The sequence below is a fragment of the Hemicordylus capensis genome, chromosome 2 (assembly GCF_027244095.1).
Source record: "Hemicordylus capensis ecotype Gifberg chromosome 2, rHemCap1.1.pri, whole genome shotgun sequence".
NCBI classification, from domain to species: domain Eukaryota; kingdom Metazoa; phylum Chordata; class Lepidosauria; order Squamata; family Cordylidae; genus Hemicordylus; species Hemicordylus capensis.
Window position 1 is genome coordinate 134,590,746 of NC_069658.1, and position 26,712 is coordinate 134,617,457.

The 26,712-nt window shown below is 47.5% G+C and overlaps 1 protein-coding gene across 2 annotated transcripts in view; it reads left to right on the forward strand.

The window, feature by feature from the left end:
• The window catches only part of RNF20 (ring finger protein 20), a 36,879-nt gene extending 15,523 nt beyond the window's left edge, over positions 1-21,356 (forward strand). For both annotated transcript variants that reach the window (XM_053295903.1, XM_053295906.1), the window contains exons 12-20: positions 460-581; positions 6,427-6,812; positions 7,622-7,739; positions 8,151-8,300; positions 14,842-15,054; positions 16,677-16,802; positions 18,709-18,849; positions 19,479-19,580; positions 19,868-21,356. In XM_053295903.1, coding sequence (XP_053151878.1) covers positions 460-581; positions 6,427-6,812; positions 7,622-7,739; positions 8,151-8,300; positions 14,842-15,054; positions 16,677-16,802; positions 18,709-18,849; positions 19,479-19,580; positions 19,868-20,044 — 1,535 coding nt within the window. In that variant the 3' untranslated portion in view covers positions 20,045-21,356. The remainder of the gene's footprint in view (positions 1-459; positions 582-6,426; positions 6,813-7,621; positions 7,740-8,150; positions 8,301-14,841; positions 15,055-16,676; positions 16,803-18,708; positions 18,850-19,478; positions 19,581-19,867) is intronic.
• Positions 21,357-26,712: the final 5,356 nt, after the last annotated feature.

The following is a 26,712-nucleotide window of genomic DNA, read 5'->3' on the forward strand; positions in this document are numbered from 1 at the left end:
TCTACCTTATTTCAGCAAGGTGCTCAGACAGCGACACACTTTGTCTGCTCCTGCTTTCTGTTGGACTGTTTATCACAGGTCCTAAAAATCTGCATGGTTGCAGATTATGAAATATGGCTGCCGTGTGACTCTGATGATCCAGTTCTTATAGTTGAAGAAAGAGTAGATTTTTAGACCTCATAATTGTGGAATAATCCTGAAAGTGTGTGTCTAATGTTGTGTTAAATGCCTCGAAGCGATAGGAAGTATGGGAGAGCCTTCCAGTAGGCTGAAAATGAAGAGGTGTGTGTGTGTGTGTGTCTTCTCCCAGCTTCCATTCCTATTCCTTCTGGGGTTGTTCAGTTATTGGCCTGTGGTTGGAAGCAAGCTAAGTGGTCTGCTTGGTCTGATCCAACAAGTCAGTGTTTTGTTGAGACAGTGCTGTAACGCAGCTGTTCCTGTGTGATGTGTTTTGTGCAGGCCCCATCAATCGGGAGATGCGCCACCTCATCAGCAGCCTCCAGAACCACAACCATCAGCTGAAAGGAGAGGTGTTGCGCTATAAGCGGAAACTGAGGGAGGCCCAGTCTGACTTGAGCAAGGTAAGGGAGGTGGAGAAGCAAGGAGGTACTGAAGAAAGGTACTAGCAAGGAGAAGTGTGCCTGGTCAGGTCCAAACATCATTGCCTTTAGAGAACCAATTCTCCCTTTCCTTCCATGGAAAGCCAAAGACAAAACTATGTATGTGTGTATTTACTTATTTATAATTTAATACATTTATACCCTACTTTGTGAGTGCACTACTCCCCAAGGTGGCTTACAGAAAACTGAAAGCATTAAAAACCAACATTGGTATAAAAACACTTTTTAAAGCATAGCAATCGGATTTCTGAAAGCAACAGCAGCGAAGATGTCATATCAGAAGGCGGGCCTTCTCTATAGCTGCTCCCGGGCTGTGGAATGCACTCGCAGCAGAAATTCGCAATCTTAATTCCTTACTGACCTTCAAGAGAGCCCTTGAGAGAGCTATTTATATTTCTGTTTTAATTGTTATTGGTTTTAATGGTTTCTGTTTTTAATTGTAAACTGCCCTGAGCCATTTTGGAAGGGTGGTATAAAAAAAATCAAACAAACACACACACACACGAATGAATGAATGAATGAATAATTAATTAATTAATTAATTGGGGCCACAGAAATCACCATCAGCCAATTACAAAAAGCAACTTTACTGGGAACAGCCTATATTCTGCAACGATATCTATAACAACAGCAACAACATTGACAATAAAATTCAGCCATCCCAGGTCCTTGGGAAGGACTCGATGTATGGATAAAACAAACCAGTCAATAACACCTGTCTGACTGTGTAAATCCTATACCATAAAAGCCTTAAGCGTGCAGCCGTGCTGCCCGTGTCTTTTTGGGCCGTTCTGAGCATGCGCGGAGCAAGACACGGCCGCCCAGACACCGACGGCCATCTTCTTTTGAATATTGTGAAGAACGTCTAAGGGCTAAAATGCCCCATTAAATTGCCCCCGCGGCTGCCGCCGCCAACCGTCCGCCCCCCCTACAAGCTTTAAACCCCCACCCCCACATTTAAGGGCCAAAACGGACCTTGAAAATGCCCCCGTGTTTTCTCCAAAACGGCCCCTAAAAATGGCCACACGGCTATCGCCGCCAACCGCCCGCCCAGCTGCCGAAACCTGCTTACCCCACACACAACTCTCATTCCCGGGAAAACGTCCTTAAATCGTTAGCCTAGCCAACGTAGCGAAGGAGAGAGGAGCTCGCATGCAGACCTCCTCACTCCTGAAAGCCTCTTCCTGTACTGGCGCTTTGGATAAAAAGGACGCAAGAGGTGTCCTTTTTGGTCAAAGCGGCAGTACGGGATGAGGCTTTAAGGAGTGGGGAGCTCGGCATGTGAGTTCCTCTCTCCTTCTCTACTAACTATGCCAGGACGTGGACCCGGGGAGAAGAGGTCTCGGCAGCTGGGAGGGTGGGCGGTGGCATTTTGAAGGGCCGTTTAAGCCCCTAAACGTAAGAGGGTGGTGGAAGGGAGGACTCAACCAGCTGGGAGGGCGAGCGGGCGGCGGAGGGAGGGACGTGACGCAGGGCAGAAGAGGTCTCGGCAGCTGGGAGGGCAGAAGCTGGGTTGCTGCCAACAGCCCCAGGGACATGTTCAAGGGCCGTTTTTGCCCTTACACACGGGGCTTGGAGCTTAATGTGCACAAGACAGCTTGGTCAGCGGCAACAGCAGGAGGTGTATTTCAATTCGCCCTTTCAGCCCTTACACGTGGCGGGGGGGGGGGAGGAGGACTCAGCCAGCTGTGAGGACCGACTGCCAGAACACACAGTTTCACAAGCACTGCAGCTTCCATTTCCTCACCCTTTCCCTGGCCAGCCAATCACATTCAGAGAAATCCCCCCCCCCTTCCAAGTACGGGCGGGAAAACAGCCTGGATAAATAGCAACTGCGCGCAGCAGCCCAGTTGACTAACGGTCTCCACTTTGTCACCGTTAGAGCAGCTTATTTCGAGAGCGAAACACAACACTTACTACAGGCACTTCATTGCCAAAATTTACTCAAAACATCCAGGAGCGGCTTTCTATTACTGAATTTCAACCAGATACTGCCAGGAGCCAAAACTCCCTGAAGGGAGTCAGCACACCGACCGGGAGGGAAGCCCTCAGAACCAGAAAAAATTCATTTCCACTCACAGTGGAATAAGCATTGATCTTTTATTTAGCAAGCTCAAAAAACAGAGCACCACACGTTGATTACTACTGTCACCAAATTGCCAAGAGATACTAACGGGTACCTTGATATTACACCAAACTCAAAAATCTCTGAGGGGAGACAGCACACCAACCTACACGGTAGCCCTCACAACCAGAGACAATTCCTTTCCACTCACAGAGAACTAACCTGCAATATTATTCTTAAAAAGCTGTGAAGTGAAAATTGATGACTGCACATTTAGTAGTTTAACACACACACCCCCCATAAAAAAGGGTGAAGGAAAAATAGGAGAAAGAGACAGATAGAGAAGGAGGACAGGAAACAGACTGCTTGAAAAATACAAAAAGAAAAGAAAAACCACGCTGCTTTAAATTTAGACCAGCAGCTGCAGCAAGATAAATTGACAGACTAACACTGTGAGTCTCCTGCCATTACTCTTTAATGCAACAGGAACAGTGAGTATCTGTCACCATCCATCAAAAAAAGGAAAAATAAAAAAACAAATATATATATGCTGGGGTGCAGAAAAGATAAAGGATAAATTTTAAAAACAAAGATTTAGAAACCACTTCTCACTGCTGCTCTAGGGAGTAGATTCAAAACTCAGTACAAAGTGAACTCACTGCACAACATATTTTAATAGAAAATACTTCTCAACACTGCTTTTGGGATTATACCCACGATAGATAAGACAGTGAGAAAATTGCCTAAATTGAGGAGGAAAGCAGAAGGGGCACAACACTCCAACATTTCAGCAGCTGCAAACAGAGGGGGGGGGGGAAGGAATAAGAAAGACATACACAAAAGTTAGCCCTGAGAACTACCCAAAGAGTGGGAAAATTATAATTACACCAGAACCACTGACTTCGCCATACAGGCCATACTATAACGCAGCAGAGCGCAGATTACAAATTACTCCACCCTAAACCACTTTGGCATAAATCCTCATCCCACTGCTCAGGGAAAAAAGGGGTAGCCAGAGCCTGCTTCAGCAAGCAAGAGACATAGAAAACCAATATTATTCCTGATACCAGCAACCTGAAAAGAAGCACATACCTTAAACCAGAGTTAGAAGTTTTAAAGACATCGTGATCAGGGTATTAGAAGGCCCAGAACAAGGAAGACTAATAGCAGGCTCAGAAAAAATATTCACCAAAAATGTGGTGTATAAAGAAATACTATAAGGGGAAGGGGGGGGGAACCAAGAAAACAAAAAATAAAACATAAAATTTAAACAAAAATTAGCCTCAGAATTGTAAAAGAACAAAAAAAGGGACAATGAAGAACAACAACACCAACAAACACAACAACAAAAAGGGAGATAAAGGATAGACACAAGGACAAGGGAGAGGGGAATAAAAAAGGAAAGAAAAAATAACAACAAAGAAAGAGAAATCGACAGAGAGAGAGTGAAACAGACAGGGGGAGAAAAAACACACACAAACACAAAAAAAAGAGAGAAGAGATGATGAAATACTATGAGAGTTGAGAGGGGGGGAAATTAGTTAAAAAAACAAAACAAATAAAGATTATTATTTAAACATAAAATAACCTTATAAGTATGGAAAAACTACATAAAGGAGATGGAAGAACAAAAGAAAGTGAGACAACAAGAAAAGGGAAAAAGGAGCTACAAGAAAAAGGGAGAGCGGAAAGGAAATAAAAGAGTGCAGAAAAGGTTTTCTCTTTTTATCCCCTTTTTGTTTTTAGTAAGCCTTACTAAGTTTTTATTTAAAAATTCTGCTTATTTCCCCAATAAGTAAATTACATACATATCGGGAAAATAAAACTTGAAAATGAACACTTAAAAAGACTTACTGAAAACAAAAAGGGGAAATAAAACAAAAAACACAACCCTTGCTGTAGAGGAGATACAGATCAAACAAACATAACTACACAACCCTACTAGCGCCCGTTATTTTAACGGGCTTAAAAATACTAGTAACTAATAATAATATTAAAAACCAGGCAGAGGTTTTAACAACAAGTCAGCTTGTGCCAAAAGCTTCTCTAAAAAGGAGGCTCTTCAGCTGTTTCTTCAGTGCTGCTAGAGACGCAGCCTGTCTGATCTCCCCAAGGAGGTTCCATAGACGTGGCACAGCTGAAGAAGCCCTGTCTCTGGCCGCCACCACACAAAGAAAACTGCAAATGGTAGAGAGCAGGTCTTGCCGAGAAGATCTTAAGGGTCAGGCGGGTTCATATATGTGCACCTGGCCCTACAGGCATCCAATCCCAGGCTGCAAAGGGCTTTAAAGCCCTTTGAATGTGGCTCAGAACCAAACTAGCAACCAGTGAAGCTGCCACAGAATCGGTGTTGCACTTGTTGCAACATTCTTGCAGCTGCATTCTGGACCAGCTGAAGCTTCCAAACCAGAAATTTCTCAAGACAGCTCTACACAGAGTGCGTTACAATAGTCTACTCAGGATGGAGGTCTGTAGTCATTCCTTCAGTGGCTGTTGCTGGTGTGTACCATATAGATGCAGATTGTGAGCCCTTTTGGGGGCAGGGTACCACCTTATTTTCTTTTCTCTGTGAACTGCTTTGAGAGCCCTTGTTGAAAAGCAGTCTATAAATATTTGTAGTAGTCAGATCTGCCTTCTCCTTGTAGGGCCACAGCTGACACACTTGTTGGAAGTGGGAAAAGGTGCTTCTGGCCATTGCTGCCTTCTGGGTCTCCAGGGGACAGGAATGGATCCAGGAGTGCCCCCCAGCTGTGCACTTTCTCCCCATTCTTAATTTTTCCATGGAAAAGTTTCCACTTCTAACATTTCTGCTTGGTTACTTGAAAAATGTTTAAGATACAGTGAGGGGAAATTAATATGGTGGAGGTATGTGTTTTAAACTATATAAATAGGTCAAATGACATGCCAAATCAGATCATAACCTTTTTTTTTTTTAAATGGCATCAGGAAAATTTGTATAGGTTTTCCCCCCTGAAACAATAAAAAGTAATTCAGATTTTATGCATATGAGTGGGAAATTGCATGGGGAAAATTTCCAGGAAACCAACACCCCTGACCAGTGTTGCTTCTAACTTTTTCTTCTTCTGGGTGGTAGTATCAAGGCGCTCTGTGTGTGTGTGTGTGTGTGTGTGTGTGTGTGTGTGTGTGCGCGCGCGCGCGTACATTCAGAATGGGGCCTTCTTGATTAAATCTGAGTGGGATTGAAAATTAACAGAGTGGACATCAAAGGAACACTGCCTCTGACATACACATGGAACTGTTTTAAGGGATAGCTGCCCGCATGGACAGTTTAATTGTAAAACTGGTGATCTAACCTCAGAATGCTATTACTACATACTACTGCTCAACAAAAGTTTGCCGAGCAGGTTTACATAGAAAAATAAAAAATAAGGTGATTCCCTGTCTCAAAGGGCTCACAATCTAAAAAGAAACCTAAGGTAGACACCAATAGCTGCCACTGGAGGGGTGCTGTGCTGGGATTGGATGGGGCCAGTTGCTCTCCTGCTGCTAAATATAAGAGAATCATCACTTTGAAAGGCGCTAATTTGGTTCAGTTAGCAGGGGTCTCTCAGTGAGCAAAATATCCTCCTCCCTTCTCACCTCCTGTTCATAGCTCTGTTCTGAATGTATGGAAATAATGGTGTTGGTGACTGTGAACTGAGAATACTATAAAGAAGCTTTTGGGGGAAATTATTCCTTTATACATAGTGGGTTTTGTTTGTTTTTGCTGTCCGACCTCAGACCCGTTCCCGCAGTGGCAGTGCCCTCCTTCACTCCCAGTCAAGCACTGAGGACACCAAAGAAGAACCCCTGGAGCTTAAACAGGAGCCTGATGATGTAGCCTCTAAGGCTCCCCCCGAGGACCTCTCTGAAACCAAGGCCAAACGGGATGAAGAGGAGAGGGAGCGTGAGAGGCGGGAAAAGGAGAGAGAACGGGAGAAGGAGAAGGAGAAAGAGAAGGAGAGAGAACGGGAGAAGGAGAAAGAGAAAGAAAGGGAGCGGGAGAAGCAGAAGCAGAAGGAGTCAGAGAAGGAAAGGGAATCTACCAAGGAGAAGGACAAAGGAAAGCACGATGATGGAAGGAAAAAGGAAGCCGAACTGATCAAGCAGTTGAAGGCTGATCTTAAGTAAGATGGATGCTGCACTGGTTTTTCTTTTGGTTGAGACGGTCTTAGAGGTTGCAAAGTATTGTAACTGTGCCAAAGGAAGGAGAAGAAAAACAGAGAGGAATTAAATTTGCAGCCCAGGTCTTGAAAAGTTAAAGATTACAGGGTTAAACTTTCCAAGTGGGAGAATATAGGCCTCTTGGCTACGCCTGCTGTTGTGTTTTCTGATATCCTATCCTGTCTGGATCTAAACAAGTGATAGATGGTGACAGTGAAATAATGAATTTAGGTGTCACTGTTGAATTTTTGGATCCTGTTTCGAATCTTGCACATTCACTTAGGAGAAGAGTGGGGTCCCAAATGATGTGCCTAAATTCACCACAAGGGTACAGGAGTCTTTTAGGGTTGTTTTTGGACTGCCAACCTTGGAGGAAAAATGCCACACCTGGGGCCCAATAGTGGTTTCTCTTCCAGTTCAGGGACTAGAACTGTCAGAGATTGGATTTTTATCCAGTTTTTTAGAGTTGGTGAGAAAGTACACCATGTAGGTTAGCCACGGGAGGGGAGGCCTTCACACTGGGACCTTGAAATGTAATAAATGAGAAATTATCCTTGTACGTTTTCTTTAGTCTATCTAGTGACTCTGTCTGGAGCCAAATCAACTACTGATATGTTTTAGACTGCATATATTTGGATGAAAGCATCCTTGTTTGCCCCCAGCAATATAGACCCAAGATAAGAGGGCTGTTTTAGTCCTAATATGGAGATGTGAGCACTATTCTTGGTTTGGAGCCGTTAATATGCTCGGTTTTGTTTTTCAATATGTTCAGGAAAGCCCAAGAAAGCCAGAAGGAAATGAAGTTGTTGTTAGATATGTACCGCTCTGCCCCCAAAGAGCAGAGGGACAAGGTGCAACTGATGGCTGCTGAGAAGAAAGCAAAAGCTGAGGTAAAAATGCTTATATTCCCACCTTTCTGTTTCACATGGGATTCTCAGAGCAGCTTACAAGAACACAACACAATAACTTGAAATGTCCTCCATTGAATCTTTAAGGCCCATTGCTGCAAAGCACTTTTTATTGTGTGAAACACAAGTTCTTTGTAGGACAGCACCTTGGCTAATCCTTCTTGTAAAAATAGGTAAACTGGGTTTTCTACCAAAGGTTTAATTCCTTGAAATGACAGTTTCTTTTGGGAGAATTCTTCTGGAAGATCTCTCCCCCCCCCCCACCGAAAAAAAAGATTCTAGACAAAATTGGTACTATTTTGAGCACACTCTTTTTTTTTTTTTAAGGAGAAAAATACCCTTTCTAGTTAATGTCTGCCCCTCCTTCTTGTGTTCCTCTTCTTCTTGCTGCAGTTGGAAGAGTTAAGGCAAAGAGTGAAGGAACTGGAGGACAAGGAGAAAAAAGAGAGTAAAAAGATGGCCGATGAGGATGCCCTCCGTAAAATCCGGGCTGTGGAAGAACAGATAGAATACTTGCAGAAGAAACTAGCCATGGCTAAGCAGGTGAGTGATGTGTGGGAGAGTGCTCTCTAGCCAGTCTGAAAGCTTTGGGTTTTTTCTACTGAAACATTGAACCGTTGGTTGGTTGGTCTCTTTCTCTGCCTTTGAAATAAATAGATGGATGGCAGGATGCTAGGATGTGATGTGTTTCTGTCCCAGAACATTTCTCGCCACTAGCTCTGTCTGCTTTGTTTCTAGCCAGGCAGTTGGATGCCATTGGTATATATCTCTTGACTAGGAGGTACCCATATAATCCAAACAGTGTATAATCTACCACAAGTTGAAATGTCTAAGACATACCAGATCGTAGGGGCCTTCAAGTTAGCTCAATTGGCTTGTTAAAATCATATCTAGATGCCCCCCAAAGATATTGCACATATAATGTAGGGGAAACCAAAAGCACCAGCTAATCTGGTTTGAAGAAAAAAACCCAGAAGATAATAATTAGTTAATTCCTGTGCATGAACATTCTCCCTCAGACGAGGATTGTATCCGAAGATCATGGGTTGTCGCCACCTACTGCTCCGAGACAGGGCCAATCAGAAAAGATCTTGACAGCAGGAGGGAGGGACAACCCACTAGCCTCTTCAGTCTTCGTCCTGTCTCGCTCCAAGCAGGTGCTCCCTTTTTGCTTCGCTCCAACTTTCACCTTTTTCTCTTCACCTTTTCTGCTATTCTCTGGTTAGCCAGACGTTTGGGCATAAAGAGGACTAGATCTGTCCTAGTGCGGCCGCTCGCGATCTCTCCTGCATTCATGGCGGCAGTTTGTGAACCATGGAGGTTCCAGGCTTGCGCTGTGAGAGGGAGGCTTCTCCCTCCCTCTCTGAGGACTCCGTTGCTCCAGTGGCGTGCCGTGCTGAGTGGGCTGCAACTACCTCACCTGCGCCCAAGGCTCAGCCCCCCCCCAGCCAAAGAAATCAAAAAAGCTCTCCAAGGATAAGAAAGCGGCAGCGCGTCGCACCGCAATCGCCTGCGGGCGTTGATCGGGGGCATGGAGTGTCTGACGGGGGAACCCAGCCCCCGCCCCCGCCACTGGAGAGCGGATTGGTGAGTCGAGCGGGGGAAGAGGTGGGCGGGGGAGTTCTGTTCCCGCCACAGACTCTGGTCAGTAGCGCAGCGCCTCAGCTGCGTTCAGCAGAGCAAGGCTCCCAGGCAGGGGACTTCGCGGCCGGGAGAGCCGGCCGCCAAGCATGTTTGCCCCTCTCCCCCTTCCGCAGAACAGGGGCCTTCCGGGGCGTCTGAAGAGGAGATTCCCCCGAGTTTCGCTGCCCTCCTCCGGCGGGTAGTCACGGAGGAGTTCAGCAAGCTTGTCCCTGATCTCGCCCGGCAAATTCCCACCTCCACCACCCCGGCCGTCATTTTGAATTCTCAGGCGGCGGGAACAGCCGATTCGGCCGCCATTTCGTGTGTTCTGGCGGGAATGTCTCTCGCTTTGCCGCCTCATCAGTATGTCCCTGGCTCTCTGCCGGCGCCCTCAGGACCACCTACCCTGTCCCCCTGTGCTCCTTCTTGCCCTTCTGGGCAGGGGACTGCCTTAGCGGCACCCATCTTATTTCCAGAGGGAGACGGAGAGCAGCCCTCTGAGGATTCAGATTCAGGCAGGGAGGAGGGGGAGCTGTCTGGAGATGAAGGGGAAATTTTGGCGCCTTGCCAGGCCCCCTATCGTTTGTTTAGTCAAACTGATTTCCCAGTTCTCCTGCATAAGGCCCGTAAATTCCTACATTTGGAAGGGCTGGTGCCATCACCACAGGAAGCGCCGGAACGGGATCCGGCCGTTTTACCTTCGCTAAAGGCCCCAGAGGTGGCTGTCCCGTGCCCTCAGATCTTTCTAGACATTATTCGGGGAGAGTGGGACCGGCCCTTGGAAAGCAAGGGTGCTCCGCCCGGGGTTAGGCGCCTTTATATGATTACCAAACCAGTTATGGATATGCTACAGGTCCCTCTGGTGGACAAGGAGGTCGCTGCTCTCGTGACTGGGGCAGTCCTCCCGAAGGACGTGGATGAGGTTCTTCGTAATGTCGAGGACAAGAAGTGTGATGCTGCATTACGCCGGTCACACGAGGCTTCGGCGCTCGCTGTTAGAGCTTCGGTGGCCAATTCCATTTTTGCTCAAGCGTCCGTTTTGTGGGTAAGGGAGCTTCTACCCTTGGTTCCGCCCGAACTGGTAGCCCTTCGTCAGGGTCTCAATAAGTTAGGCAAGGCTTCTGCCTTTATGGCCGATAGCTCCCTCGATGCCATCCAACTGTCTGCTCGGGCCATGGCTTCCGACATCACAGTCAGGAGACACTTGTGGCTCAAGAATTGGAAAGTTGATCAAAAGTCGAGGACTAATTTGGCCAATTCTTCCTTTAAAGGGGGTAAGCTCTTTGGGGAAGCATTGGAACCAGTGTTCGTTGTAACCAAAGATAAGAAAAAGGCTATGTCCTCCTCCGTGCAGCGGCAGGAGCACAGATATTTCCCTAATACTGCTTCTTCCTACTCCTCAAGCAGCTTTGGACAGAGGGGGTTCTGGTCTAATTTTTGTTCCTGTCAGAACAAGCAGTACAGGCCTTCCTGGCCCAGACCCCAGGGCTTCACCAGAGACCGGCCTCAACCGAAGTTCCAGCAGTCAGGCCAGTATACAAAGCCCGGGTTCAAGCAGCCCAATTCTCAATGACTACCTTTCGGGGCGGCAGGTGGGCAGCCGGCTGGGGTTCTTCGCTCTCCAGTGGGCTCGGACTTCCACGGACGCTTGGGTTCAACGCACGGTTTCACTGGGTTACAGCCTGGAGTTCCTGTCCCGTCCTCCGGACCGCTTTCTCTCCTTCCCTCAGTCCCACAATGTACAAAAGCATTCCCTGATGGTCAAAGCGATTCACCATTTGCTCGACATCAGGGTGATCGAACGAGTCCCCCCAGAGGAGGTGGGACATGGGGTCTATTCTATAGTCTTCTTGGTTCCAAAAAAGACGTCGGAATGGAGGGCCATCCTGGACTTGAAGTTTGTCAACCGCTTCCTCAAGGGGAGGCACTTCCAGATGGAGACCCTGAGGTCCATTCTAATGGCCCTCCAGGAAGGGGACTTCTTGGCCTCTATAGACCTCAGGGAGGCTTACCTCCATGTTCCCATTCATCCTCTGGACAGGAGGTTCCTGCGTTTTGCATACGCAGGGTCTCACTACCAGTACCGGGCCCTCCCCTTCGGTCTCTCGACTGCGCTGCGAGTGTTCACCAAGATCATGGTGGCACTTGTGGTGCACTTGAGGACCAAGGGGATACATCTTTACCCGTATCTGGACGACCTTTTAATAAGGTTGCCATCTTGGGAGAAGGGGCTGTTGGACATCAAGGAGACACTGGCGGTCTTGGCAAGTCATGGATTTTTAGTGAACTTCAAAAAGAGTTCCCTCACTCCCAAGAACATGATTCAGCATCTGGGGACGATAATAGATACGTCGAGGGGGGCGGTCTGCCTGACCGATGAAAGGAGACAGAAGCTGTTCACTGCTTGTTGCAGGCTGCTGGGTCGTTCTCAGTCAAACATTTTGTTTTTGTCATAATTGCAGGGTCTGATGGTTTCCACGATCGGGATCGTGCCTTGGGCACACTTCCATTCTCGTCCTATACAGTGGCTTCTATTACCTCTTCAGGAACTAGTTGCGGGCAGGTCGAGTCTCCGGGTGTCCCTGACCTCCCGTGTTCGCCTATCTCTCAGGTGGTGGATGTCCCAGGCTCTCTGCAAAGGGGTGAGTTTCCTGCCGGTCGACCGTGTCGTGGTAATGACCGTCGCAAGCCTCCTAGGTTGGGGAGCTCACTGCGGTCGCCTGGTGGCTCAAGGTCTGTGGTCAGACGAAGAGTGACGTCATCCAATCAATTGGTTAGAACTCTGGGCCGTCCGTCTAGCTCTCACTCAGTTCCTCCCTGTGCTCCGCGGTCGGCATGTCCTGGTTCGCACCGACAATGCCACTGCCAAGGCACACCTCAATCGTCACGGGGGAACGAGGTCTTGTTCCTTGATGCACGAAGCCGAGATCCTGTTGCACTGGGCCGAAAGGAATCTGTGCTCACTGGACGCCAATCATGTCAGCAGGGTGGACAACACGTTGGCAGACTGGCTGAGCCGCTCCCAGCTGGATCAAGGGGAGTGGATCCTAGATAATCAGGTGTTCAAGGAAATTGTTCGCCAGTTCGGGGTTCCACTGGTCGACCTCTTTGCGCGACTAGACAATGCCAAGGTGCCCAGGTTCTTCTCGAGGTATCCGTCTCCGGGGGCGGAGAGGGTGGATGCTCTAACGTCCCCTGGCCGCAGGTGCTGCTTTATGCCTTCCCGCCCTTTGCGGTGCTATCCCGGATGGTGCAAAGGATCAGGCACCAGAAAGCAGAGGTCATTCTTGTGGCTCTGCGTTGGCCGTGGCGGCCTTGGTTTTTGGACCTGGTCGCCCTCTCGACGGAACCTCCTCTCCCTCTGGGGAATCGGGCCCATCTTCTTCATCAGGGTCCTGTCTTCTATCCAGACCCAGAGTGGATCAATCTTCACGCTTGGAGATTGAGCAGAACTCTCTAGCGCATTGCGGCTACTCCCCTACGGTCCTGAACACCATTATGGCATCTAGACGCCCATCCACAGCTCGAGTTCATCAGTCCACTTGGCAGACTTTTTCACGGTGGTGTCACACTTCTAGGGTGGATCCTCTGTCTGCTTCTGTGGTGCAGGTCTTGGGGTTCTTGCAGACGGGGCTGGATAGAGGCCTTCGCCCCAACACCTTACGCCGTCAGGTGTTCGCTATTTCAGCCATGTTACAGGTCCCGGGCCTTTCTTCCATGGCTGGGCATCCCCACGTACAGCGTTTCCTGAAGGGGGCGGCAGCTCTGAAGCCTCCTCCCATTCATCGTTTTCCCACTTGGGACCTCAATCTGGTTCTTACGGTTCTTTCGAAGGCCCCATTCGAGCCGCTGCGCACTGTACCCTTACGTATTCTTACCCTGAAGGTCCTTTTCTTGGTGGCCATCACATCGGCTAGACGGGTTTCCGACCTGGGTGCTCTGTCTGTCAGGAGGGAGTTGTGCCTTGTCTTTCCTGACTATGTGGTACTCCGCACAGATCCAGCTTACCTTCCCAAAGTCAACTCTATCTTCCACAGAGCACAGGAGCTGATGCTCCCGTCCTTTTGTCCCAGTCCCTCCTCCCCTAAGGAGAGGGAGTGGCACAAGTTGGATGTCTGTCGTGCGATCCGAATTTACCTCAGGCGCGCTAAACCTTTTAGAGTTTCCGAATCCTTTGTTTCTTTTTGTGCTTGTTCTTTGGGGAAGAAGGTTTCCAATTCTTCTTTGTCGCGTTGGATCTGTCAAAGTATCCAGTTTGCATATGCTACAGTGGGGGAGGCTGCGCCTGAGGGTATTACCGCTCACTCCACCCGCAGCGCGGCAGCCTCTGCGGCTTTTTCTACCTTGGCCCCACTGGCTGACATCTGTATGACGGCCACCTGGGCTTCCCTTTCAACCTTCATCAGGCATTATAAGATACACGATTGGGCTTCTGCAGATGCATCTTTTGGCTGCCGTGTATTGCAGAGGGTGGTTCCTCCTTAGGATCAGACTTTCTGTTCAATGCCCCCCCCCCCCGAGATTGGTTGCTGCTTGGGTATGTCCCATGATCCTCGGATACAATCCTTGTCTGAGGGAGAATGAATCGTTGGCACTTACCTGAATGGTCATTCTCCTCAGACGTATGGGTTGTATCCGACCCACCCGTTTGTGTGTCTGATCCTGTTCCCCTCTATGTCCACCTTTATACTGTACCCTATATTTGTGTGGGGTGGCGTTTTCCTCCTCTGCCTGGCAAACTAGAGGGGGTGTTTTAGTGTTAGGCTTGATCCTTTACTATTTGATCTTTAACTGTTTACTATTTGCCATTCTGCTACTTTTTGTCCTCTTGGGCATGTTGCCTTACTTTACTCTTTTTATGTGTCTAATCTGGACTGCTTTTTTCCTTTCGGAGTTTCGAAGCGCTTTGTTAATGACTGAAGAGGCGAGGGGGTTGTCCCTCCCTCCTGCTGTCAAGATCTTTTCTGATTGGCCCTGTCTTGGAGCAGTAGGTGGCGACAACCCATGATCCTCGGACACAATCCATACGTCTGAGGAGAATGACCATTCAGGTAAGTGCCAACGATTCATTAAAATATATCATGGCATCTTTTATGCTCTTGTTCTAGCGTTTCTTCCACAGGTTTAATCCTCCATAGTCGCTGTTCAGGCAGCAAAGAGGCACCTTTTAAAAGTGATGATTCTCTTATATTTAGCAGGGGAAGAGCAACTGGCCTCCAGTGGCTGTTGCTGGTCTCTGCCTTATGTTTCTTTTAGATTGTGAGCCCTTTGGGGACAGGGGCCCATTTTGTTTATGTCTTTTTCTTTGTAAACCGCTTTTGGTTGAAGAGCAGTATATAAATATTTGTCGCCGTCGTCGTAGCCTCGAATGAATTGTCTTTACGAAGCAGGCTGTGTAGACACGAGGGGCTCTGTGTAGGGGTGGACAGAAGGATTGAACTTGCCACTCAATATATTTCAGGAGGAGGAGGCGCTGCTCTCTGAAATGGACGTGACAGGCCAGGCCTTTGAGGACATGCAGGAGCAGAACATTCGCCTGATGCAGCAGCTGAGGGAGAAGGACGATGCCAACTTCAAGCTCATGTCGGAGCGCATCAAATCCAACCAGATCCACAAGTTGCTGAAGGAAGAGAAGGAGGAGCTGGCGGACCAGGTTCTGACCCTGAAGACCCAGGTAGTTGAGTCAAAGCGAGAGGTGGAGATGCTGTACCAGCCGCACTCCCTTCTTAACCAAAGCCTGATTCAAGACTGTGGCTGAGGAGCAGGGAGTTGAGAGAGACTTAAACACCGAGGTGTTGCTTGGGTGGCTGCTGAAGTCTTGGACATTGTTCTTACTCAAGTAATCCTTTTGGCATAGAAAACTAGCACGTCTAGCTGTGCTATACCTCAGACATGCTAGTAGTTTTCTGTATGGGGACGTTTTGTGTGTGTGTTTTTATGGAGAAGCATTTAACCATGTGAAGCCGCCCCCCCCCCCGCCCCCCAGTCTGAAGAGATGTGATTGCCACCTCCAGTGAGGCCTCAGGATCCAAAGGCATCACCGAAATAAGATTTCCTGTGGTTGGCAGTGGAGCTTAGTGCCAGCATAACTTCTTTCCCTTTCCCATAACTAAATAATGGCATAGCACAGTCGCCCAATTTGCATAATTTATACAGCTTGCAGAATTAGATTGCCTAGGTTCAGAAACCCTAGTCTAATTTTAAGCACACCCTTGATCATAATCTAGCTTCCTCTTTCTGTTCTGTTCTACTTTCAGACTCGTTGTTCCCCAAAGAGGTTATGAAAGGTCAAATTTTGATCTTATAGCTTTGCTTCTTTGGACATTATAGTCTGGAAGACTTCCATTTTTGCCTCTTAGCTGTCCTCTAGATTATCTTGGAGAGAATGGCACTATTGAGAATGGATAGACTTAATTATTTTTCACAGAAAGGAAATTGCCTATCATTGACTACTAGTCATGATGGCTATCTAGAACCTCCTGGTTCAGAGGCAGTATGTCTCTGAATACCAGCTGTTGCGTAGCAACAACCCCACAATGGCTTCTTGCTTGCTTGTGAGCTTCCCAGAAGCATCTGGCTGGCCACTGTGGAAAGAAGAGCCTGGACTAAATGGACCTTTTTGGTCTGATCCACTAGGCTTCTCTTAAAATTAGGTATTAGGTGGAGGGATACCTGTGAATTTGGAAGTTCCTGCTTGAAAATTCACCTTTAGCAAGAGTTCACCGGGGTGGCGCTAGGTAAGCCACTAACTGCAAGGAGCCCGTGGTAGCTTTCCAATGATGGGGGTTCCTAAAGCTGATGCCAGTTATGTTACTATTCCAGTTTACCCCCACTTCCTGTAGCATCCTCCCTTGTTGATCTTAGATGGTGAGCCTCGGAGGACTGGGATCTGTCCTCCTTCTCCTCCTCCTCATTATAATTAATTAATTAATTAATTCAATTTCTATACCACCCTTCCAGAAATGGCTCAGGGTGGTTAACACAGAGAAAGAACAAACAAATAAGATGGCTCCCTGTCCCCAAAGGGCTCACATTCTAAAAAGAAACATAAGACATACCAGCAGCAGTCACTGGAAGTACTGTGCTGGGGGTGGAGAAGGCCAGTTATTCTCCCCCTGTCTTCTCATTTTGCGCCCAAGTGTCATGCCCTTGCCTTCTGACAAGGCACTGAATTCTGCTGACCTTAGTGCACCCTTTACATTTTTGAGTGGTGCATACTCTTTAAGAGCTAAATTCTCTCTCTCTCTCGCTCTCGCTCTCTCTCTCTCTCTCTCTCTCTCTCTGCACCTCTTACAGGTGGATGCCCAGTTACAAGTTGTACGTAAACTAGAGGAGAAAGAGCACTTGCTACAGAGCAACATTGGCACAGGAGAGAAGGAGTTGGGCTTGCGGACCCAGGCACTGGAGATGAACAAGCGCAAGGTAACTGCTTTTGTGCCAGAGTAGCCTCTGGGCTTCTTTCCCCCCTCTGCTGCAGCCGTTGTGTGAGTCCCTGAACTCTGGTCTCATCATTAAAAGTGAGGGATGATTATTTTATTTGATGCCCCCCTAGGGGGAACACTCGGAAATCTCAAGTAATACTGTAATTAGGACACAGAAAACTGATGATGGGCCCTCTGGATTTTTTTTTTTTTTTTTTAAAGCAATGGCCACAAAGCGACTTGATCAAGATGAAAAAGGGCAGTGGAGGAAAGGAACAACTGTACTTCAAAGGAATAAAGAGGGGGGCAGCCTGATGAAAATAATGAGGTTGACTGAGGCTTCCAGGGGGGGATAAGTGAGGAGAATAACTGGGAAGCAGAATGAGTGGAGGGGCTGGAGGTCAGGAGGAGAAGAGAAACGGATGATTATGCTGATGAGACTGTGAAAGGGCTTCTTCCTTGTCAAGAAAATAGCAATAGGGCTGCACAGCCCTCAGGGACACATTCCACTACATGGGGAAGGTCTCTTGAAGCGAGGGGAGAGAAGCAAAAACTGCTCCCTCTCCTCCACCTTCACACGCACTCGACAGAAGGCAAAGACCCCACTGCAGGTACGCTGGAGGCTTCCTGCAACTGCACACAGCTTTTCTTCCACCCACCTGCTGCTTCACAGCATGTAGGCCAGTGTCTGTACTTCTCCCTGACCTTCAAGCCCCTGCTTTCAACAGCAGTGAGCCAGATTCCACGGGAAACTTGCAAGTAGAGCATTACGGGGATGGCCGTCAGATGTGCAGTGAAGCAGGGAATACCTAGAGCGATTGGGGGGGGGGCTCACAGTTTGTGAGGAGCCTGTGTCTGTATCCTTAGGTGAACTTGATTTGACACTTAGAGAGCGCCTTCTTCTACATGATCCCCACCGCACGTTAAGGTCATCTGAGAAGGTCCGTCTCCAGTTACCACCGGTTCGTTTGGTGGCGACTCAGAGGCGGGCCTTCTCTGTAGCTGCTCCCGGGCTGTGGAATGCACTCCCAGCCGAAAGTCACAATCTGAATTCCTTACTGACCTTCAAGAGAGCCCTTAAAACCCATCTGTTTGGCCTGGCCTTTCAGGGTTTTTAATTAGTTTTAATTGTTTTAATGCTAACCTGGTTTTCAGGGTTTTAATTGTTCTGATAGTTTAATTGTTTTTTAAGATTTTTTTAAAAATTGGTGTTCATATTTATATTTCTGTTTTAATTGTTATTGGTTTTAATGGTTTCTGTTTTTAATTGTAAACCGCCCTGAGCTATTTCGGAAGGGCGGTATAAACATCGAACGAATAAATGTATGTATGTTGTGGGGTGGGGGAATGGGGTTTAGAAGTTGTTCGGGTCCTTGACTGGTTTGGGCAATGAGTGCCTGTTCCCCCCACCCCACCCCCCATCATCCCTCTCCTGGCTGGTTAAATTTTTATTCTTCTTATCAGAGAGCCTAGAGTGGATACAGATGGGTTCAGGACCACAGGGAGCCCCAATACCAAATGAGTATTTCACACACACACACACCCAATAGCTTGTTTGCAGCTGTGGCCTTCCTGTGGTGTTTATTTCCAACATGGTTGTTAGATTTACAGGATGTGCTTGTGCACTTTTCCCCAATTTCTTTTTTCCTTTTGGGGCAGATTGGGGGCGGAGGGGAGAAACATCCCGGCCACACCACTCCCCTTAACACTTTCACTTTTTATCTAGAGATGCCTCTCTCTGAAGATATTTTCAAAGTAAGCTGGAAAGCGCAACTACTTCTAAAGGGAGAAGCGGACAAACGGCCTGCAGATTTTCTTGAAGGAGCCACACAAATGTGTGCTTCCGTCCGTCTTCATATTCTCCGTTGCTAAATACACTCTTCCCCCCACCCCGCTTTCCCTTGCAGGCCATGGATGCAGCTCAGCTGGCTGATGACCTCCGGGCACAGCTGGAGCTTGCGCAGAAGAAGCTGCATGACTTCCAGGATGAGATTGTGGAGAACAGTGTGACGAAGGAGAAGGATATGTTCAACTTCAAACGAGCCCAGGTGCCTAGTGCTCAGCCTTGGACTTGGCCACCTGCCTCTGTTTCCTGGGGTGTTAACCATAATATTTGGCTGCCTCTTGCCCTCTGCCAGTGCTTTGTTATCCACCTCCTGTATGTACTTTCCCCTTGACTTGCCTTTGGTTGCTTCCACTTGTTGCTTTGCTCAGTGTTGGCCGTGGATGCCGCCGCCGCAAGAGCTGTTTTGCTGGATCAAACCCAAAGTCTCCCCTAGTCCCGCATTCTGCTTCCCACAGTCACCAGCCGGGTGTTTGAGGGCATCACTGCAACAGTTCTCCCGTTTGTTCTTAGCCTTTGGGTCTCACTGGTATGTCTGCGTCCTCCAGGGATTCTGATTTGCTGATAGCCATGTGTTCACCTGATCCATTTTTAAGCACCTAATGGCTAGCAGAATGCAAATTCTCTATTGGTGTCATAGATGTTCCATTTTCCTTCTTGTTCACTGGGGTAAAAAGCAAAAGGGAGAGGCTTTATATAAACATTTATTGGTTTACCCATTCAATTCTGGGAAGGGATGCACTTCTTTGCTGCACTCTTCAGTAGAGCTGCTCGGAGGGGGAGAAACTGCTGACCCTAACTGTCATATCTTCTTGGCTAATATTCCCCCTGCAGGAAGATATCTCTAGGCTACGAAGGAAACTGGAGACCACCAAGAAACCTGACATGGTACCCAACTGTGATGAGATCCTCATGGAGGAGATCAAAGATTACAAGGTAGACCGCTTGATACTGAAATTCCCTTTAGGATCGGTCATTTACAACCCTGCACTAAGGGTTGTAAATGACGAATAATGCCCAGGGGTAGTCCCCAAAGAGGCGTGGCTGGGACACTCTGGAAATGTAGGCAGGGTCTTTTCCCCTCACAGGCTAGCACCTATCCCTTGTGTCAACAATCCCCCAGTAGCTCGTCTTCCTACATAGGCTCTTAAGGGAGCCCTTGCCCTCACGAGCAGTCGCGTCTCTCCGCTCCGGCTCCCACCTGTTTGCTTTCTTCCCCACAGGCCCGTCTGACCTGCCCCTGCTGCAACATGCGCAAGAAGGACGCTGTCCTCACCAAGTGCTTCCACGTCTTCTGCTTTGAGTGTGTGAAAACGCGCTACGACACCCGGCAGCGCAAGTGTCCCAAGTGCAACGCTGCTTTTGGGGCCAACGACTTCCATCGGATCTACATTGGCTGAGCCGGGTCACGTTCCAGAGAGGCATTGCTGCTGCCAAGCCCCCTCCTTGCCGATCCTCAGCAGGCTGGACACCTGCTTCTCTCTGTTGGCTGCCGTTCCACACCCGCCCGCCCGCCCTCCCCCCCGCCCCCCACTTCTTTTTACAAGGCAGCTCTCCATGGTTGAAGGAGTACAATGTGGCTGTTTCCTGTACGCTCTCTTTTTCTCTTCAGTTTTCCTTTTTGACTCGTCTTTTCACACTGCCGGCCTCCAGCTCAGTGCTCATCCATTGCCCCCTGTTTATTAAGGATTAGCGTTGTGAAGAGATGGCGTTCAGAGACACAGCAACCGCAACAACCTTAAACCGAAAAATTGGCTTGGGGTAGTATAATGAGCCTCCTCGTGGTTTTGTTTTAATTTCTCTCTCTCTCTCTCTCTCTCTCTCTCTCTCTCTCTCTCTCTCTCTCTGTTTTCTAATAAAGCAGAGAGCTCTTCTTCCCAGTCAAGGTGTTTCCCTGTCTTGTGTCTGTCTGTACTGGCAAACCTCAACAGAGGCCTGCAATATTTGGATGCTGCAAGCAGTTTTTCCCTTGTCGGGGCTGTTCAGTGTGGCTGTCATACCCATTACAGACTTACTGCAGGAACTTTGAGGCATGTGAAAAGCAGTCATTGGGATGGAACCACCAGTGTGTTTCAAACTGAACTTGTTCTGCCCATCTGAAATGGAGTGACAGTTCAACGTACAATTCAATTCAATGTACAATGAAGTACATTGTGGAGACTGAAGCCTTGGAGAAGATGTTGCCTTCTCTCTGTCTCGGTGGATTGTGTGCCTTGGTGTGCTCTGAAAGCGAAGAGAAACATGGAAGAGAATCCTTGATTTGGTTCACACTTTGGCTCTATCAGTAGGTCCTATGTATGATGTGAACCTTGAGACTGCGCTCACCCATACTACGGTGTGCACAGACTGGGGCCTCTGCACATAAACATGGATTCATGTGGGTCCTGTTTGCACCATCTGTCTATTCTTTTCTTGCTGCATCAGATGGATTGTACAAGTGGGGCTTACTCGTGTATGTATTTACTTGTGGACACTTTATGTGCAGGGGAGGGAACTAGCTTCTGTATTGGGACCTAAATGCAGGACTAAAGTGTGGACCAGATTTTGGGTGACTAGCATTCCAATGAAGAGTTCCCTTTGCATTAGGGAAAATGGCAGATCTTTCAAATGCTTGGATTGGTCTGCCCTTACTCTTCTAGAAAAGTCTCTCTTTTTGCTATAAGAATGTTTGATTGGAAGTGCATCTGCTTCAATAAAATCTGTGGTTCTGTAGGCCTTCTCCACACTCTTCTTTTTGTCTTTCCTTTTGGGGTTTGTTCTCGCAGTTGGTGCAAGAACTGAAAGAGCCCTGGCTTTCATGGTTCCCCAGCCCACTTCACATTAAGTTTTTAAAAGCTCTTTCTTAAAGTCTTCCAAAGTAGCTTTTGAAAGTTGTGGTTGGTGATGGAATGCATTGAAGTACAGCTAGGATGACACAGTCACTTATTGGTGCAGTGGGGAAATGACTTGATTAGCAAACCAGAGGTTGCCGGTTCGAATCCCTGCTGGTATGTTATCCAAACTATGGGAAACACCTATATTGGGCAGCAGAGATCTAGGAAGATGTTGAAAAGGCATTATCTTATACTGCATGGGAGATGGCAATGGTAAATCCCTCCTATATTCTATCAAAGACAGCCACAGGGCTCTGTGGTTGCCAGGAGTTGGTACCGACTCAACAGCACACTTTACTTTAGGATGACACAACTGAGTGAGAGATAATGAGATTGAGAACTTGGAGCTTGGCGGCTTTAGATTCGCTTCTGCAGTTTCCGTACTGGATCTGCTAGATGTCGTTCCACTAAAGGTTATTTCTAGTGCATGGCATGGCAAGCTCCTTTTTGGCAATTGGCTGCTGAGCAGTTTCCTTCCTTCCACATTAAGTAGCAGAAGGCAAACCTGACCAAATGTGGCATCTGTGATGCCGTCTAAATGGTGATGCTTTCTCTGTATGCCATGTGAATCTTGTGTGTCACTTGGAATACTGACTCGGTTTCAGGTTTCATGACCCATCCTGTCTCTTGAGATGAGGACAGATTTCAATTTTTTTGCAATTTTACATTTAAAGGTAAATGAATAGCTACTTCTGACTCTTTCATGGTGTACTGGATTATATAAAGGATGTGAAACTCTAAAGCAGGGGTTCCCAACCTTTTAAAATAAGTGTACCTCTTCTGCTGCAAGCCCTCAGCTCAGGTTCCCCATATAGGGGTGTGTGTGTGCATATATCTGACTTTGTAGGTACGTATGTGTATATATGTTAATATAAACATAAGAGCCAGCAAAGAAAGAAGAAGAGCCAGCGTGGTGTAGAGGTTAGAGTGCCGGACTAGGACCGGGGAGACCCGAGTTCAAATCCCCATTCAGCCATAAAACTAGCTGGGTGACTCTGGGCCAGTCACTTCTCTCTCAGCCTAACCTACTTCACAGGGTTGTTGTGAAAGAAAAACTCAAGCATGTAGTACACCGCTCTGGGCTCCTTGGAGGAAGAGCAGGATATAAATGTAATAATAATAATAATAATAATAAACATACACACCATCTATCTATGCAGTTCAATCAGGCTTCCATAAATTTAGGCTTTAGCTCACTAGCCAGCCATTATTTGTGGTCACCACCAATCCCCTCTTCCCTCTAGATCCTTTTCTGGCACACCATGGGTAAGCTGGCAAGTGGATTTGTAGATGCTTGAGTTTAATGGTGCAAAATTTAAATCTCACAGTTAGGAGGCAGGCTACTCCAGTCATTGACTTCCATCTAGAGTTGAGTTTCTTAACTTTGGGCCCCCAGATGTTTTTGGACTACAACCCCCATCATCCTCAGCCACAAAGATGATGGGAGTTGTAGTCCAACAACATTTGGGGGCCCAAGGTTAAGAAACCCCGCTCTAGACTAAATTACTCATGAGTACTATACACCCAGCCACATAATGGCGCAGTGGGGAAATGACTAGCAAGCCAGAAGTTGCTGGTTCGAATCCCTGCTGGTATGTTTCCCAGACTATGGGGAACTCCTATATCAGGCAGCAGCAATATAGAAAGATGCTGAAAGGCCCCCTGCCTGGGAGGAGGTAATGGTAGACACCTTCTGTATTCTACCAAGGACAACCACAGGGCTCTGTGGTCGCCAGGAGTGGACACCGACTCGATGGTACACTTTAACTTTACTTCACACCGACTGAAATTAATGGGACAAGTAAACTACTGCTATTAATTTCAAAAAGACTGCTTATGAGTAACTTAATCTAGAGGCTAGAGTAGCCAAATAGTGCAGTTGTAGTGTGGGGAGACAAGAGGGCCCCAAGTACCCCCTGGGAGCCCTCCAAGTACTCCTAAGGGTACTAGTACCCCCTGTTGGGACCCCTGCTCTAAAGGACCTATTGCCTCAGTGTATCGATTCAATATCCCATTTGAGAAAGAAAAAGAGGCATCTGTTTAATTTCAACTAGGCTGCGCATCATAGTGTTGATGGACTGTTGAACTAGAAGTTGTACAGGCCGGAGAGGCATTGGAAAAAAGCGTTTCAACGGAAGTGGTATGCGCTTGCAACTGTACACTTGACACTGCACAACATGGCGTCCAGTCTTCCATTGCCTTGAAGGATGTGCCAGGGCTGCTGTGCAACTTCAAAGGCAGCCCGGACAGTGGCATGACAGGGCTGCCCGGATGTGCTTTCAGGTCAGTGCACAGAAGCCCCAGTGCATCCTTAGCATTGACGGGCAATTGTGCCTCGTGTTGCTCAGTGTTCTGTTCCTTGTCTGAGCCTGGTTTACATTGCAAGCTGCTTGGAGAAGGCCGGTCTCTTTTTGGCTTATGCTGCTCTTTAAAGTGCCATGCATGTGGTCTTGTGGGTAGCAAGCATGAGTTGGCCCCTTTGCTAAGCAGGGTCTGCCCTGGTTTGCATTTGAATGGGAGACTACATGTGTGAGCACTATAAGATATTCACCTTAGGGGATGGGGCTAGGAAGAGCACCTGGATACTTGCAAGCAGAAAGTCCCAAGTTCCCTCCCTGGCATCTCTTAGATAGGGGCTGAGAGAGATTCCTGCCTGCAGCCTTGGAGAAGCTGCTGTCAGTCTTATGCAGACAATACTGAGCTCGAAAGACCAATGGTCTGACTCAGTATATGGCAGCTTCCTATGTACATGTAGGAAGTAGTTTTGGGAGACAGGGACAGGCTCCTAGTGCTTCGACTGAGCTCCATGATGATGATAAGACTTTAGTCTTGGCCAAATCCAAGTTACACACTTTTAAAAATGTACGTTGATTTTTGGGAGGAGAGTTCAGGAGTGCTTAGCTTTCTTCCATGCAAATCAGTGGGACTTCATAGCACTTAATTTGGGCTGGGTGGTGCCATTAGTAGTGTTGGAGCACTTTTCTGAAGTGCTCATAATGCTTCATATACATCACCACACATTATCCTGCCAACAACCATGTCAGGGAGTCTGGCTTTATCCCTTTTTTGCGGGTGGAATGCTGAGAGCAAGAGGAGCTTCCTAAGGCCTTCTGGGATAAAGTGATGGCTGAAGTGAGAGTTAGATTGGGGACAGTTCTCTTATAATACCATGCTGTGTCTCTACTAGTCGTTAGATGGTTGTAGGAAGGCAATGATGCCTGGATTATGTAACCTTGGAGAAGCTGCTGTCACTCAGCATAGACAATACTGAGCTAGATGGACCAATGGTCTGACTTAGTAGAAGGCAGCTTCCTATGTTCCTATGATTATGTTTTTCTTGAAGAGGTTGCTCATTCAATGGGACTTAACATAATTGCCTTGCCTCCTGGTCCCATATCCTGTTTCTGAAAAGTGCACAAAAGCAGGGCATGAAGATAGTAGCTATCCTCTCTTTGTTCCCCGCCTCCATCTAGCCAAGATGTATATTCCTTTTTACTATAGAAGCTCTATTTAAAGCAGTATAACCTGCTTCTTTCCTGTCCCCACAAAATGCTAATCAGTGGCTTATATAAAATAGATTCCAATCTCATTTAGCTAGCTAATGGCTAATAGCCACATCCTTCATGAATTTGTGTAACAGTTTTGAAAGCTATCTAAGCTAGTGGCTGTGTCTACAGCTTGGGGCATTGAATTTCACCAGTCACTGAGCCATTGCAAGAGGTTCTCTGGTTTTGTCCTGTATGTTCTGACAATGAAGTGAACATTTTATTCCACACATCCTGGGGCTTCCAAGTGGAAGTTAAATGACTATGTCTGCTATAAGTTTACACTTGTTGATAGTGAATCTATATAGTGGACGCATAGGATCATCAAACCCAAGGTTGGACATCTGTCTTTTGAAGAAAGTATTTTTATCTCAACTATTTTTCTCTCCTTTGCAATCAAACCCAAACCATAATGCAAATCAAACAGCCTAAAAATAATATTAAAATTTATTGAAAACCGAAAACATACAACCATGACCCCGGCCAGAGTTCCCATCCAGAAAAGGAAGATGTCCAGGGGGATGTCTGGAAGTCAAGGACTTCATTATTGATTTACACAAAAGATTATTTCTGTTTGATATGGGGGAGGGGCGGGGGCGGGGAGAGCCACTATTTGTCTGTGAGTAAAAGGTATTCTTTTTGACTGAGTAAAATTGCCGGGGGAGAATCTCTCGGGAGGGGAGAATCTCCAAGCACTGGCCAGCACAAAGTACTTTGGGTTTTCAGGCCTTGGATACTTGTGTCATATGCCAGAAGAGAGCTGTGGACCAAGATTCAATGTTGGACCCCACCTCCTCTGCACATCCATGGCTATATTTAGATTCTCAAGTCGGGAGCATTATTCCCAAAACAAGCCAATGTGGCACATGTGAAGCTTTATTTTCTCTTATCAATCATCAGTTGGGCGAAATATTTTGCAAGTAAGACAGTTGTTGGGTCATACTTGTCTAGGCCTGCTTTGCATGTTGCTTTAAGTAGCAGGACTGCCGGCATTTTCATAGTTGCTCTCATGCCACTCTGCATAGTGGCTTCCCTCGCACTCACCAGCTTGCTGGTGCTCCTAGCAAAGATGGGGGAGGCTCTGTGCCAACCATGTTGGGTGTCACTGCTGCTGTATCCTATGCAGCAGTGATCGTGCACAGTGTTGTTGACGCAGAGTCTCCCTCATCTTTGCTAGGAACACCAGTGGGTGAATGCCGCAGAAGCAGCGAGCCCGCATCTTGCTCAAGTCGGACGTGTGGCTCACTGTGCAGTGTGTCAGCTACTGTGTGTATCTGCTGCCCTGTGGTTATGCTGGATTGCATGGGTATATTCCATGCTGGTGACAAACCCCATAAGAAGGCAGCTGTCCCCGGTTTGATACACAAAGAGGTCGTTCACAGACTCAACAACTGTTCTACCTGGGTTTGGGAGCTGCGTGTGCTCCCAGTTTTTGGTTGTGTGGAAGCAAGGCAGGAGGAAAACCTGGGTAGAAGTGGTTGTGTGGAAGCAAGGCAGGAGGAAAACCTGGGTAGAAGGGGTTGTGTGGAAGCAAGGCAGGAGGAAAAGCTGGGTAGCTTTTCCTCCTGCCTTGCTTCCACACAATCCCTTCTACCCAGGTTTTCCTCCTGCCTTGCTTCCACACAACCAAAAACTGGGAGCACATGCAGC